At 32.3% G+C, this 15,754-nt stretch overlaps 2 protein-coding genes across 7 annotated transcripts; one reads left to right on the top strand and one right to left on the bottom strand.

Annotated features, from left to right (window-relative positions):
- Positions 1-201: 201 nt before the first annotated feature.
- Positions 202-4,840, top strand: LOC107895009 (FRIGIDA-like protein 5). Of its 3 annotated transcripts, none has more exons than XM_041085061.1 (5): positions 202-363; positions 590-2,255; positions 2,843-3,415; positions 3,703-3,878; positions 3,992-4,840. In XM_041085061.1, exons 2-5 carry the CDS (start codon positions 668-670, stop codon positions 4,532-4,534), a joined length of 2,880 nt encoding a protein of 959 aa, XP_040940995.1. In that variant the 5' UTR covers positions 202-363; positions 590-667; the 3' UTR covers positions 4,535-4,840. The 3 variants fall into 3 exon arrangements, with proteins under 3 accessions (XP_040940995.1, XP_040940996.1, XP_040940997.1); XM_041085062.1 differs by having other exon boundaries at positions 215-363; positions 2,885-3,415; XM_041085063.1 differs by having other exon boundaries at positions 215-363; positions 3,703-3,901.
- A 1,961-nt stretch (positions 4,841-6,801) lies between these two features.
- Positions 6,802-10,629, bottom strand: LOC107895011 (tubulin-folding cofactor B). 4 transcript variants are annotated; one of them, XM_016820186.2, is made up of 9 exons: positions 10,468-10,629; positions 9,953-10,072; positions 9,709-9,860; positions 9,473-9,591; positions 9,283-9,344; positions 9,002-9,043; positions 8,211-8,344; positions 7,829-7,898; positions 6,802-7,069 (listed from the first exon to the last, which is right to left on the bottom strand). In XM_016820186.2, exons 2-9 carry the CDS (start codon positions 10,052-10,054, stop codon positions 7,022-7,024), a joined length of 729 nt encoding a protein of 242 aa, XP_016675675.1. In that variant the 5' UTR covers positions 10,055-10,072; positions 10,468-10,629; the 3' UTR covers positions 6,802-7,021. The 4 variants fall into 4 exon arrangements, with proteins under 4 accessions (XP_016675675.1, XP_016675674.1, XP_016675676.1 ...); XM_016820185.2 differs by having other exon boundaries at positions 9,953-10,084; positions 10,468-10,618; XM_016820187.2 differs by having other exon boundaries at positions 9,953-10,063; positions 10,468-10,594.
- Positions 10,630-15,754: the final 5,125 nt, after the last annotated feature.

Below are 15,754 nucleotides of genomic sequence, written 5' to 3'. Positions count from 1 at the left end.
GTCAAGTTTGGCATATTAATTAAGTTGTTCTTATATGACATGTTAATAAAAAATAAATGTATTAAATTAAAATTGGATTAAACCTTTAAAGATGAAAAAGTAGAAGGATTCAATTATAATTTTAAAGTATAGGGATTAAATATCAAATTTGATAAAATTACATGAACTAATAATGGAATATTTTACCAAAAGGGCTAGTCTAGGCAGAAAAGGAAAAGACTCCTTACGCAGAAATAATTCTGGTCGTTAACAAAATCTTCTCACCACAGTACCATCAAAATTTACATACAAAAAAATCTCTCCCTTTCTTCCCACCTTAGGGTTTCTTTGTTTCTTTTAAACTGTGCCAAAAACCTTAACTAGGTTCGTCACTTTCTGCTTTTCCTTTTTTTTTTTATTTCTTTTTTCTTTCGCATTGTCCTTTATATCTCTGTTTTGCTTTGCTTTACGTTTTTTTTGAATATGGCCTGAACTTTTTGGTTTCTGAACCTGGGTTTTGCATTTGAGTTTCTCTTAAAGCATTTAAAATAACAGACTATTTTTTTTGAAAAAAAAAAGAGCTCAAAACTTGCTCCTTTTTTTTTGGCAGCCGGGTTTTGCAATTGTTGGTTTTATATACTTTTTAACAGTGGAAAAGTTTCTGTTTGGGGGGGAGGGGTTTCCTTCAATGGAGGATCTTAAGACAGAGTTGAGACTTGGTGAGTTAAAGAGCGAGAACCTTCGTAAGTCACTTGAGCAAGCCAAAGGTCTAGCGTCTTCAGTTCTGTTGTTTACTTTACAATGGAAAGAATTGGAGAGTCATTTTGATTCGATTCAACAGAAAATTGAGGAAAGGGTTGCTGTTTTCGAGTTGCGAGAAAAAGAGCTTGAAACTACTATGAGAGTATCGAGGGAAAGACAAGAAGAGATTGGTTTGAAAGAAATTGAATTAAGTTTGTTGAGTAAAAAGGTTGACGAATGCAATGTTGAGCTTACGTTTAAAGAAGAGGAAATTGATCGGAAGCGGAAATTGCTGGAAGAGTGTTCATCGGAGTTTAAATCAAAAAACCAGGAGTTGGATTTGGTTAGAAAATGGGTTGAGGATTGTTCTAAGGAGCTTAGTTTGAAGAACAAGCAATTGTGTTCTGTGCAAAAGTTGATAAGTGAATGTTGTGAGAAGCTAGAAGGGAAGGAGAAACAATTGATTTTGGTTGAGGAACAAATTCGAAAATCCAGTAATGGAACTGATGCGTTGAAAGAGGAGTTGGAATGTTTGCAAAACTCGATAAAGGAATGCTCTAATCAACTCGATATGAAACGGACTGAACTTGTTCAAAGCCAAGAAATGGTTGAGGACCAGCGCAAAGAGCTTAATGAGAATGAGAAAAAGCTAGATTCAATCAAGTCCTTGATTCAGGATTATGAGGAAGAACTTGAAGCCAAAAGGGAAAAATATGAAGCACTTGACAAATCTATCTGTGTTCATGCTGCTAAACTCGATTATAAGGAGAAGAAATTGGGGTCGATCAATGAAAAAATTAGGCATCGCTTGCAAGAGCTTCATTCAAGAGATGATGAACTTGGTTCACTCCAAACATTGATTCTAAGGAGAGAAAAACAACTTGAATCAACAAAGGAGGAGCTCAAATCAGTTGAAGCAAGGGTGAAACTATGTTCCAAGGATATCGAATTGAAAAACCAAGAGTTCAATGCTATACAAATGTCCACGGAAGAACTCAGTCAAGAACTCCATTTGAAAGAGAAACAACTCAGCTTGGTTCAAATATGGATTGAAGGATGCTCCAAGCAGCTCGAAGCAAAGGAGGAAGAGCTTACCTCAATTAAAAACTCAATCTTGGAGTGCACCAAGGAAATTGAATCAAAACAACTGCAGCTTGAAGCAATACAAAAATCTCAAGAGGAACTCTCTGGCACGCTTGAGTCAAAAGAAAAGCAACTGGATTTAGTCGAAAAGGCATGCGGTGAACGACTACAGGAGGCTAACATGAAGGAGAAGCATCTTGATTTGCTTAAAAGATCATTAGAGGAAGGCCTGGAAAAACTGGAAACAGAAAAGAGGCAATTTGAAGGTCGTGTCAAGGAGTTTGAACTGAGGGAAAACCGATTCGATTCCGTCCAAAAGGCTGTTGAACAGAGAAGTAAAGAACTCGAATTGAAAGAGAAGAAACAATCTAATGGCCTTCACTCTCAAGCGAGCAGCAAGAATCCTAGTTCTTTTTTCTCGCGGGCTGTTGGAATAGCTAACACAGAATCAGGTGGATTCTCTATTTTTATGTATCAATTCACTGATAGCTATGTTAGTCAGACTTGCATATATGTTTCAGGTATCTGTACATATTCAAAACAGGATGTGTTTTGTTCTTTTTATGTGGTTGTGGAGCACCATAAGACATGCTCATTGTTCTTTACTTTCAGTCTCTTTATTTCACTGTGTTTACTATTTCAAAACCATGGTTGAAGTTACACCCTATGGCCAATATGAAGATTTTGAAAGCTTGGTGGCTTGTAGGTGACATGATTATGTTTTGCTATATTAGGGCAACCATCCGCTATTTTAACAACCCTGTGAAGGACATTTTTTATTCTAGCTGTTCTAGTTATAAAGTGAGGAAATCTCATTTGTTGTCCGTGATGTTGCAGTATACTAAAGTAAAACTTGTATATACCTTGGAGATATAATTCACCGCCATTGGCTCTTAGAAAGTTTCTTGATATAAATATGTAATGCTCGTATGGAAATAACTCATCACTGCTATGAATGTTTTAGTAATTGCAATGCAGAATTAAGACTTTGCTTTTCTTACTAAACTCTCTCTTTTTCTTCTCTATTGCATGTGCTTAGTGAACTCCATCATCCCTAATCAAATAAAAACGGAAAATCCAGAAAATTTTATCATTTGCAGAGCAAGTGAAGCTTTGTCTGCTGATCTTGTGGTTGGTGCTACAATGGATGGAATGGATTTGCAGGGGATCCTCAATAAGCATTTAGATGAGCCAGATTTGAGAAAGAATGAAGTTCTGAGTGCTCTTCAAATGTCACCCGATCCAGCCAAGTTTGTTCTAGATCTAATGCTATGGATATCTTCTCAACATAAGAAGAGGGGTGGGACAGGATTCGAAGAAAGTGTTCTGAAGATTTCTCTCCTTATGTTGGAGCAACTTTTGCAAGTCTCACCGCATGTACAACCTAAGGTGAAAGCAGACGCATTGAAGTTGGCAAGCGAGTGGAAAGCAAGGATGAAACTGAATGCAGACAATTCTATGGAAATATTGGGTTTTTTGCAGTTTATTGCTGCTTTTGGATTAGTGTCCTCTTTTAATAGAGATGAAATCTTCAAACTTCTTGGCACTACTGCTCAACACCAGCAGGCTCGAAATGTATGCCAGGTCCTTGGTTTTACAGATATGATTCCTGGTAAAATTTACTGAATGCTTAGTTTGTGTATTCATTTTCTTTTTTGATTGTGTAACCGTACATGAACATTATCATTTTCTTCTGTATGTTCATGTAGGCATCTTCTATACATTTCGTGCTTATGTTCTTTCTAGTTTTCTCGATCTTAGTTCATTCTTAAACTTTTTTCTTCAATATAAAAAAGTAGAAATCAAATAGAAAACCTAGAGACTAAAATGTTTTCGTAATCTGTATATTGAAATTTGACAGATTGATGAAGACTACAATTTCATTTTTTTATGTAACAGGATTCATTCAAAGTCTAATAGAAAGGAAGCAGTATATCGAAGCTGTTAGATTTGTTTGTGCGTTTGATTGCAAGGATAAGTGCCAACCAAAACAGCTCTTAACCTTATTCTTGCAGGATGTAAACAGAGTGGCTTGTCATTGCTGCAAGATTGGGAAGAATTCGCCTGAAGTGTGGGTAATGTCTTACAATTCATTGAGGTGTTAATATATCCTTGATAGTAAAGTTTAATTTACATTATATTTTTACAATAAATGATACAAACAGTTGGATATGATTGTCTTTGGCAGCAAAAGGCTACAGATGAACAGATTGCTGCTTTGAAATCCGTAATTGAATGCATTAAAGATTGTAAGCTTGAATCGTGTATGCCAGTTGAGGTCATTGGGAAGTACATCGCTGAGTTAGAAATGCAAAAGATGAACATGACATTTTCTGCACCAGCCCCTGCCCCTGCAGTTCAGCCAATAGTTATCCCTTCTGGGCCCTGGAATCAACCGAGTCCTGTTCTTGCAGCTCAACGATGGTTTCAGGGTGGGATTCATGCTTTCACTCCGGGGACTCAACCACTTGGCCAATTTCACGGTGGGATCTATGCTTCCACAGCGGGGACTCAACCACTAGGGCAGCTTCACGGTGGGATCTTTGCTTCCACACCGGGGGCTCAACCGCAAGAGCTAAGCAATAAGCGTGCTCGGACTGATGGGCCGGTTATTAACTCCTATAGACCTCAAGTAGCAACTGTTAACCCCTATATTCGTCCAGCTTCACCGCATGGGTTAGGCATTCCACGTAATCAAGATATGGCCCATTTTGGTCGGCAGCCGAATTAGAACGTTCATCTACTTCAATATTGCTGAAGAAAACTACTTGATCCACAACAGGCTCAAGCAGTCGTAGATCCTGTCCAGTAACTTTCCGACAACCTGTACATATTTTGTATATATATATATGAAGCAGCCCTAACCCGGACCGACAATAGTCATTTCCGACTGATCTGAATCTAATTATAACATTTATTGAAGGAGTTGATTTTCATATGGTTAGGGTATAAACCATGGTACTCGGTACCGTTCTGGTACCACTCATATGGGCTGGAACGCTCTGTACCGGTAATAAATTGGAACAATTTTAAGTTCTGTTCTGGTGCAAATTCTGATTGATACTGATCTTATCAATGCGTACAGGTTAATTTTGCCCATACTGGTTGAAATTAGGAGTACCGGTCATTATAAAAAAAATAAAAAAAATATTTTTTTATTATTTATTTAGAATTTGTTGAATTATGAATTATTTTATGTATGGGATGATCTTATTGTTTAATTTATGAAATAATTTTTTTGCTTGTTTTTTTGAGTTTGTTTAGCAATAAATTGCATTTGTGAATCTTATTAAAAAATAATTTATATAATTGATAAGTTTTTTTTATTGGGTGTCTTAAAATTTACATATTACATAGGGTGATATTTGAATGCATATATTAACTTTTTAAAAATTTTTCTTTTAACATTTCAAACAAAATTAAATTTTATTTTCTCAAGTATTTTATATTTGAGGTTTTTCATTATTTGATATTTATAAATATTATATATATATATCAAATGTTTTCCAGCAATAATAATAAATTCAAAATGATACATTGAAATAGAGTGACATAGAAAGCAGTACGTCCACCATGATACTGACTAATATAGACTATAATTCGTACACCAATCCTTATCTCATTATAAACACATAATTCTAATTAAACCATTTTCCTAGGATATTGGCATAACATAACGGTGAAACCATATAGCCGGATATCGGAATGTGTCTAACCTACACTCCAATGGACGCACTAAAATGCTAGATATAAACCCTTCACCTATACACACATCCATAGAACTATTAAAATTCTAGTTGGCATGTCGATTTATCACACTATTTTTCTACCAATTTACGAAGGCATTTCCAAATACTTAAAATTAAAGGCAATATATATATTATATACCAGTTAGGGAGGGCAGGGCCTACACCAAAATTAGATTTTTTTTTTAATTTTTTTACTTTTTAAAATGTATAGAATTATATATTAATAATAGTAAAATTTCTATTTAATTTAATTTAATTTAATTCTTTAAAAAATTATAAAAATATTAACTAAGATAAGGGTGAAATTGCATTGCAATTCTTATTAAAATTTATAACATAATTCTATCCTTTAAAAAAAATTCAGACTTCACCTTAAATACCCATCATAACATACCTGAATTTTTACTTATAAAGCATATAATGCCATTTAGGCAAAACAGTGCAAATACTTGACATGGTAACATGATTGGCTAAAATATTGTCTCCCTTTATATTAAATTTGGATACTTTAATATATGATCTCATATTCATCCCATTATTCATTTCAATATAAACTCGTATTTATTCATTTATAAATTCAATATACACTCATATTCATTCAATTAACCACATAACCAAATTCCTCCAATGCAATTAATAAATAAGCAAATACTTAAAAAGTTGTCTTCATTTTCAATGCTATTACCGTATAGCCATAATTAGACTTACCTTAACTCAACCACAGCTTGATAGTTCACTCATTAGTTTGATAGCCGAGTTCCTTAATTATTTAGTCAATAAATATAAATGTTATAACTTACATTTTAGTATAACCCAACATTATAAACCATTGAACACATACACCACCTTAGTCTACATACTTTCCTTTGTTAAAAATACCATGAAATCATGCGGTGAAATTTTAAAATTGTTTGAATCAACTCAAATAATTAAGAATTAAAACATTGATAATCTAGTACATTTGTGTTCTGATCTACTTTAGCATGTTGAAATTGATTTGCGTGGTCGTAAGAATTGCAAACATATCTCAAAATTAGATGATTCAAAAACCATTTCAAAAAGGACTCAAAGATTTCGAAATGTCAAACCAAAATTACCCCTATAAAACCTATTCAATTGATCTTAAACTTTCCATTCTACGAAAATGACCATATCTTGAGCTACAGAATCAAGTGATTCAAAAAATATTTTAAAAAGAACTCGAAGATCTACAATTTAGACGAAAGAATCATATATTAATAATAGTAGATTCCAGGAAGAACTCGAAGATATATTATTTAGACATAAGAACCACATATTAATAATAGTAGATTCTAGGAAAGTATTGCTCCGGTATAATCTCTCTAAGAGTTTCGTATCTCACACGTCAGTCCCACACCAAATTTAACTCAAATATCATTGTCAATACCTGTAAGGTTATTGATACTGCATGGAAACAAAAAATGCAGCAGTTCCCTTTCGCGACCACATCATATCTCATCCTCCTCAAACGGATCTCGTTCAGGATAGTCACCAACCTGCAAAAAACAAGTTCCGTTCTAAGTTACAAATAAATAAAAGTGGTAAAACAGGTAGAAGACTCCAAGTATTTAACTGTCAGAATACATCTATTGGACATCGGATATGAAAAACGATTAAGCTGCCTGTTAAACATATATGTAATATATTTTCTCATGAAAGAAGAAAAATTTAGACAAAAATAGAGTCCATCAGCTGTTTGGATAGACTTGTTAGATACTCAACAAAGATCCAAATCTTTCAGAGCAAAAAAGTATGTATCGGGTTCCCTAATATAAAATCTGACCAATATGTACAACATTTATTCCATCTTTTATTCTTCCTATCACTTTTCTCGTGTCCCATCCACTACTATAAATCAATTACCAATCAATGTTAATGCTACTTTTCCCTTTTTATTTTATGCTATAATAATTAGAAGGAAACACAAAATAAACAAATAATACTATTAAGTTGTTATGGACAATGCATTGCAATGCAGTAAACTTGCTTTCTTAAAGTCTGCAATAGCATCATGGATATACGTGCATTACGAACTGTTGCAATAAAGGTCCATAGATAGAAAAAAGAAAAAGCAGGATGCGAGTGGGCAAGAAACTTTGCCAACGGTTAAACTTAAAGGTAAGCTCCTGCAGTTTATTCAATTTGTTGGAGCACAATGCTTCATAATAGGACTATCTACCTAAAATATTTGAACTTGAGAAGGCCACAGAATAACCCCAGAATGCTTATATCACTTAACATATTTGCATACAAACCTTTACTTTGTCAGGCCTAACCATTGCACCGCAAAGTGGAGGGCATTGAAAATATCGAGTTCCTTTCACTCTGCAGTATGACCAATAGATAATTTAACAAATGAAAACAAATAGTGAATCCAAATAAGGTAGATTATCTAATAAACATCCAAATAGGATAGCCAATTTAATGCGTCTGTGTCAAGAGAAAAATTCAAATCACCTTCAATGTGAATAAATTAAGTGCCATTTTTTTTAAAGAAGGCATATAATAGACCAAAAAAACCAATCCTTGTAGGAGTTTCTACACACACACACACAAAAACAGAAGTGCCATACAACAAGAACATTACTGCAAAATTGAATAGAACATTAAGAAAATAAGAATATAGAGTTTACATACATTCCATCATGTTTTCCCAATGGCTCATCATATTGAACTCCAATCCAAAAGCCTGGCCCTAATGCTTCTGCTCGACCCACATATTTGACAACACCTCTTTTCTCCCCTGGATCAACTTCACATCTGTCTCCTACCTGATTTGAGACAATGTGAAAATACATACGGCACTTAAGTGGAAGCGAGCAGGCAAAATAACAGAAGATACTTGTGACGTTGAGAAATAGAGGGAAAATGGCATGGTTCTTCACTCTAGGAAAATATACAAAACATTATCCTAGAAGTGATATACACAAAAAGCTACATTTAGTAGTGGGTGAGCATTATCAAGCATGAAGTACTGAATTAATTGAATTCATTTTCCACTATATTTAAGTACCCTATCAATCAGTCTATGATCTTCATTAGCTTTCCTTAAGCATCTAGCAACAAAAGAAAAGATCATTCACTTGGCACTTCAAAAAGGGAAAATCACAAATGAAAAACTAACCAATCTCTGATCTGTAAAGAAGATAAAACTAGAAATAAATTAGCCACTACTGACTTTTATTAAGTTCTTTCATCAGTACAAAACCATATTCAAGATGGTAGGCAAATATTGAATAATTTCTTCTTGAACTACCAATGTCCAAAGGTAATTAATAATAAATGACATTTTCTTCAACACACACACACACATGGAATTGGACTATTTTACTTCCTTTAAAAAGAGTGAGAGACCAAAACAGTACTTTAATATGCTGCAAAAGATGCTAAGTACATATGAAAAAGTTAAAAATAAATACACAACCAACCTTGATATTTGAGCAGAGGTCTCCCATGTAGTCATCTGACATCTGTAAATGAAACCATCAAGCATGACCAAGACAGAAATAGCAGCAATATATACATAATTTCACTTTGTAATAAGCATTAGGAACCTGTGCGTACTTAAATATAATATTAGTTGCAGCTATTAATAACAGCTTAAAGCTACCCCATATATATATACACACACGCACACAGACACATGTACATATGTATGTATAGATATGTAATTGTGTGTGTGTGAATATATGAAATAAGATATACTTACTTTATTCCTGAATTCTGATGGATTTTGAGATGCCATCTGTTCCTTGAATTTCCTAAATGTACCTGAAACAACAAAAAAGTTCAAACCATTGCAAACAAATAAATGGTAAATTAAAAGGAAACAAATGTGGAGGATAACAAATTTAAGTCAATAACATTGCAGAATCAACTTATGCAGGTAACTAACTTACCAGAACGTTTATTGTATTCATCTTCAGAAATCGAGTACTTCTCGACTAATGACGTATCTTCAAGCCACCCTCCCGAAGTTACCGATGAAGGATCAAGATCTATAATGTGTAGTCGGAACCTGTTACAGCAAAAAGGAGTCAGAAGGAAATAATTGATATGTTTTTAATATGAAAATCTATAAAATTAGAGTTAACAATGAAAATAAAAATAAAAGGAGAAAGGGCGAAAGACTAACCCATCTACTGGAGAATAGAAACCGAGAGGTCTTGAATCATCCCTTAAATCACAAAGTTTATTTTTACAATCATCATATAGCTCTAACCGCATTGAATTTACTGAAGTCCCACATTTCTTCCATAGCTTATCTTTCACTGCTTCCACGCTCATCTTTAAACAAATCAATTTGTTTTTAAAAATAAAAATAAAACCTCAGGAGTAATTAATTTAAAGTTAAAGAAATTGTTTAATAAAAATGGAACCTGAAGAGAGAAGCGAATGTCAGCGGCGAAGCTTTTGAGGTTGGAGTGAGTGACTCGAAGCAGCACTGAGGCATCGCCCTCGATTTGCAGCCGTGATGCCATGAATATTTCCTATAATTTCTGGATTCAAATCTAAATGTGTAACAAGCAAATAGAAAACAAAAGAATCTAACAAATTTTCTTTTTGAGGCCTAATATAAGATGAAAAACAATGGCACAAAAAATGTATAGGAAAAAAGTGTGCAAAAGATGGTGCAGATGTTTTTAAATGTTTTATTCATGAATCATTTAAGCAAATTTGTGGGTAGAAGACGCAAAAAGGAAAGAGAGGTAGTTCTCTTTTATCAAATCCCCTTTGACTCAATTATGAGTGTAGTGAGAGGTAAAAAGCTAAGTAAAAGCACAATCTGAGAAGACACGAAGAATATATGAAAATCGTAAAAACAGTGTAAAAAAGTGCACCATCATCACCCCACAAGATATGAAGAGAGTAGGAAAGAGGGATCTCATCTCACCTTGGCAATTAATGTAGAATGGCAGAAGCCAGTGAGGGGAAGCCACTGGCAATTGGCAAATTATATGAGAGGACTGAACTTAAGTCTCAAGGAAACAGTGAAGTACTGAAAGATGCCTAATTCCTTAAGGTTAAAAGAAATTTGGGCTCAATTTCATAGCCCGAGTATAAAGCTGAGACAAAGAGTTGGCGGTAATAGAGTGAAACCAAAACAAAAATCCATATTACCATAACCCAAATTACATTTTGTATGTTAAATTAGATAATAAATTAGTTTTTTATTAATTTTTATTCCTATTCAATATTTCGTCAATAGAAATTATTAATTTATCCTTTTATTTAACATTTTTTAAAATAGAGAGAGTAAAAATATAATCTAACTCTTAATATAGAGACTTCTATAATACTTTAACCATAGAATGAAACATGAAAACAAAAATCAAAATAAGAGGAAAATAGAACGAGCAAGTCAGTGCTTTGAACTCAATAATAGAGGTGAGCATTCGATCGAATCGAGTGAGAATTTTTCGAATTAATCGAATTCATGAGTCATGTTTTATTATCCTAACTTGATTTGAAATTATTTGAATTTTTTATTGAATCAAGCCGAATGAAATGAAATTTGAATCGAGTGGAGTTGTTCGAGTTAAATTAAAAAAACTAAATATGTTCTATTTAAAATATTATGACAGTATAACTAATTCAATGTTAGAGCACACAAATTTGAAACCATATATATTTGAAAAATTTTTCAAAGCAAAATAATAATAATAATAAAAAAGATACTTTGACAAATTTCGGGGTCTTAAAGGGTCGTGGAAACACATAAAAACTCTTGAATGGAACTGGAAAAGAGATGTAACTCCAGTTCCTTCGGAAATGGTAAGATCTTTGGCGCAAGAAGAAGGGGCTGATCCGTATCATCTTAACTTGGTACCTATTTGAATGATTCATAATACATATGATTACTCATATGGAAATTTACAAAGTCTTCCTTTTGAAGATCCAAGAAATTCCACATTTCTCTTTTCGCTCTACTAGTAATTTAATTGGAGCTTGAACCCGAGTTTCGGTGAGGTTGAATCCACTTTTTTCGTTCTACCTTCCTTATTTATTTTATCTAATTCTTATCTAATTCTAAAAAAAACTAAAAAAAAAGGAGAGTTCCTTGCTTCATTTTTAGAAATGGTATTAGGATTTGATCTATTCCACTACCAAAAACCGAAACGGAAAGAGAGGGATTCGAACCCTCGGTACGAATAACTCGCACAACGGATTAGCAATCCGACGCTTTAGTCCACTCAGCCATCTCTCTAATTGAGAAAAGATAATTACTATGTTACAGCACGCAAAAAGAAAGGCTTGAAAAAAGCCCTTTTTACTTTGTTATATAGATTATGTTATATAGATTATTATTTATCTATATAGAGTATTATTAATCCATAGATATATAGATTTTCTTTAGTTTTAAGAATATTATTTTCATTTTTCTTAATTTAATAAATTTAATGAATATTTAAAATTAATATCCGATTTGACCTATGGACGAATATGCAAGCATACGTTTCATGCTTGTTTGAGTAATAGCAATGAGATTCCCCAATATCATGCTAAGAATAGCTAGGATTTCCAGAAGAAGATGCCATTCGTTTGATGAGAAATAAAAAGGAATATCAAAAATTCGAGTGGCTTCAATAGGAATGGGACTCCTACTTTTTTCGACGGCAACAGTTCCGTCGTTGAGTGAGAAATGAAAAATTCATGGAAAGTTACAATCCTCACCACGAAATAGCGCACCCACACGTCTTCATCGACGTTGCTTTTCGACCGGAAGACCGAGAGCTAACTCATAATTGCTGTTATATTATTATAATATACTTGAAATTAAGAAAGTTTTTTTTATTGAAAAAAAAATCAATTTAGTTATGTATCCAGTTTTATTTTCTTATACCATTAGAAAAAGACAAGTGAAGAAGAATTGTCCATAAATTTGCAGTCAATAGTTAATGGTTCCAAATCCCATGATCCTGAACCGATCTTACCTGGGATTTGCATAATTAATTTAACTTATTTATCTCTCCAAAATTATTATTTTAGAAAATTTTTAAAAATTTAACTTTCTTTATGTATTTTTTTAGATTTTTTATAAATTTTTTAAAAAATATAAATTTTGAAATTTTTATAAATATTTTGAATTTTAGAAAATTATTTTAAATTTTTATTGTAATTTTTGTTAAGAGAGAAATTGATTTTTTCATTTTTAAAGTTAACATGGACTGAAAGAGTATTTACACAAATCTGTTATTCAAATTGTAAAGTTCAACTCGACTCAAACTCGATTTGAGTAACTCGAAATTTAATTTTTTTAAATTGAATCGAAATTTACTCAACAATAGAATTTAATACATTTTGTTAAATAATTTTGGAGTGCAACTATTTTCACAAATTTTGTTTGTATTTAATATGCTAGTTTTATCTTAAACAAGAGCCAAAACAAATAATAAATAGTAAACTGTAAATTTACAAATAAAATTTCTTCAAAAAAAAAAAAACATTCCAAACAAAAACAAAAGAATATAAATCGATTTTTTTTTAAAATTACAAAAATTTTTACGAAATTTAAATCTAAATTATTAATTTTTTTAATATTATATTGCATCTAAAATATGTTTTTAAATTTCTAAAACTATCATATGTTACTATTAAAATTAGTTTTAAATTGAGTCTTATAATTTATTAGTTGAGTGTTCACTTTATTCGAAATTAGGCTGAGTTAAAATCACAATTATATGAAAAAAAATTAGTTTTGAATTTTTTAAACTTTGAAAATATATAATTTATTAAATCTTAATTATTTATTAATATATTATATTAAATTGTAATTTATAATTTAAATGCTATTGACCTAATTCTTAATAAGCCGTTAGTGAAATTTAATTTTTCATTAATCTTTATTCTTAATTGTAATTTACTTATAGTAATTTAATTAACAGTTTTTAATTTTAAAAAAATATTATTTGTAGAATGTATTTTTTATGACTTAATTCCGGCAATGCATATATCAAATTGTTGTTTCCAACTTTCGAGCATTCGATCAAGTTGACACATCCTATTTTATCATCTTCACTCGATTTGAAATTTTTTCAAATATCAAAATTTTAAAAATGACTTTAGTATTGTTTATTTTTATGTAATCTTTTCTAAAAATATTTTCTTAAAGTTTCTAAACATGACCATACAAAGGAAATTAGAAGTAAAGAGGTGAACAAATAAAAACAACAAATCACGAGTCCAAGTATATATAGATATATAAATATGATTCTCCAAATATTAGAAGAAATTGAGCATAAACATGTGAAAAGCCCATCCATATTAGACACTCACCTCTAGTCCAAATAATATCAGTCAAGTACGTAGCTATTTGACCTGACTACAGCTGCATTAAAAGGGAGTAATGTTGAAATATGTTAAAATAAATAAAAAGAACACATATTTTACGTGGAAACCCTTTTGGGAAAAAAACCATGGGCAGAGGAGAACAAAATTCACTATGTCGAATTCGAATGATTACAAGAGGAATAGACTATGTCTATTTATAGGCTTGTAAAGCCATATTCTAGTACGATTGAAATACCTTATTCTAATTAATATAAAATAGATGGAGTTTAATAAGGTTTAAAAAAATCTTATTCTAAAATAAAATAAAAGAAGTGTAGTTCTATATGGATTTTACTTTTATTTTATTTTACCATTGTATTTTATTTAAATAAGGATTCGGGTCATTAAATTCTAACAGTCTCCACATTGACACGAATTTTCAATGAACAAGTTCTTCATCGCGAACTCTCAATGAATAAGTCCTCCACTTCTTCCATAAAACTCCTTAAGGGTTTAACTTCAACAATGAACACCAACCAAGTCTAAGCAATGCTCAAACTTGGTTATAAGAAGTGACTTAGTCATTATATCTATAGGATTTTTATGAGTACTAATTTTGCTCACAACAATATCACCACGAGCAATAATATCATGAACAAAATGATACCGAATATCAATGTATTTTGTTCTCTTATGAAACATTTGATCTTTTGTAAAGAAGATTGCACTTTGATTGTCACAAAATACTGTACTGATTTGAATGTCTTCATTGAGTTCACTAAAGAGTCCCTTCAACCAAATAGCTTCTTTACAAGCTTCAGTAATCGCCATGTACTTAGCTTCAGTGGTAGACAAAGCGACTGTAGTTTGCAAAGTGGCTTTCCAACTGATTGCATAACCTCCAATTGTAAAGACATAACCCGTAAGAGATCTTCTTCTATCAAGGTCTCCAGCAAAATCAGCATCAACATACCCAATGACTCCATCTCTAGTTCTTACAAACTGTAAGCAAACATAAGTAGTACCTCGTAAGTATCTTAAAATCCACTGAACTGCTTTCCAATGTTCTTTACCGGGATCCACCATGTAACTGCTAACTACACTGACTGCATATGATAAATCTAGACGTAAACAAACCATAGCATACATGAGAGATCCCACTGTACTAGAGTATGGAACATGTGACATGTACTCAATTTCATCCTCTGATTTTGGAGACAAAGCCGATGAAAGTCTGAAATAGGCTGCTAAAGGAGTACTAATAGGATTAGCACTCTGCATATTGACCCTGCAAAGAACTTTCTCAATGTACCCCTTCTAACTTAGGTACAATTTACTTGCTTTTCTATCTCTGAGAATCTTCATACCAGGTATCTTCTTTGCTGGCCCCAAATCTTTCATCTCAAATTCTTCACTTAGTTGGGCTTTGACCTTTCTTATCTCTCTTTTATCTTTTGCTGCTATCAACATGTCATCAACATAAAGAAGTAGATACACAAAAGAACCATCACTATTTTTCTTAAAGTAAACACAACTGTCAAAACTACTTCTTTTGAAATTATGAGAAGTCATAAAGGAATCAAACCTCTTGTACTACTGTCTTGGTGACTGTTTCAAACCGTAAAGAGACTTTTTCAACAAGCAAACATAGTCATATTTTCTGAAATTGTAAAACCCTCTAGTTGTTGCATGTAAATATCCTCTTCAAGTACTTCATGTAAAAATGCAGTTTTTACATCTAACTGCTCAAGCTCCAAATCATGCATGGTCAGATACCAAGTAAAGCTCGAATCAAACTATGCTTCAAAACTGGGGAGAACACATCTATGAAGTCCACTCTTGGAATTTGACTATAACCCTTTGCAACAAGCCCTGTTTTGTATTTGGGTTCTTCAACTCTTGGACTCCCT

The sequence above is a fragment of the Gossypium hirsutum genome, chromosome A13, assembly GCF_007990345.1.
Source record: "Gossypium hirsutum isolate 1008001.06 chromosome A13, Gossypium_hirsutum_v2.1, whole genome shotgun sequence".
NCBI classification, from domain to species: domain Eukaryota; kingdom Viridiplantae; phylum Streptophyta; class Magnoliopsida; order Malvales; family Malvaceae; genus Gossypium; species Gossypium hirsutum.
Note: the sequence above shows the minus strand (reverse complement) of the source record. Positions and strands in the feature narration are given on the sequence as shown.

What these genes read in the sequence shown, in the direction of transcription:
- LOC107895009 (XM_041085061.1), top strand. Translation starts at nt 668, where the DNA reads ATGGAGGATCTTAAGACAGAGTTGAGACTTGGTGAGTTAAAGAGCGAG. An exon ending in AATAGCTAACACAGAATCAG is followed by an intron (nt 2,256 to 2,842) that starts GTGGATTCTCTA and finishes GCATGTGCTTAG; the next exon opens with TGAACTCCATCATCCCTAAT. An exon ending in TTTTACAGATATGATTCCTG is followed by an intron (nt 3,416 to 3,702) that starts GTAAAATTTACT and finishes TTTATGTAACAG; the next exon opens with GATTCATTCAAAGTCTAATA.
- LOC107895011 (XM_016820186.2), bottom strand. Translation starts at nt 10,054, where the DNA reads ATGGCATCACGGCTGCAAATCGAGGGCGATGCCTCAGTGCTGCTTCGA. An exon ending in TTCTATTCTCCAGTAGATGG is followed by an intron (nt 9,592 to 9,708) that starts GTTAGTCTTTCG and finishes TTGCTGTAACAG; the next exon opens with GTTCCGACTACACATTATAG. An exon ending in CATCAGAATTCAGGAATAAA is followed by an intron (nt 9,044 to 9,282) that starts GTAAGTATATCT and finishes TTTCATTTACAG; the next exon opens with ATGTCAGATGACTACATGGG.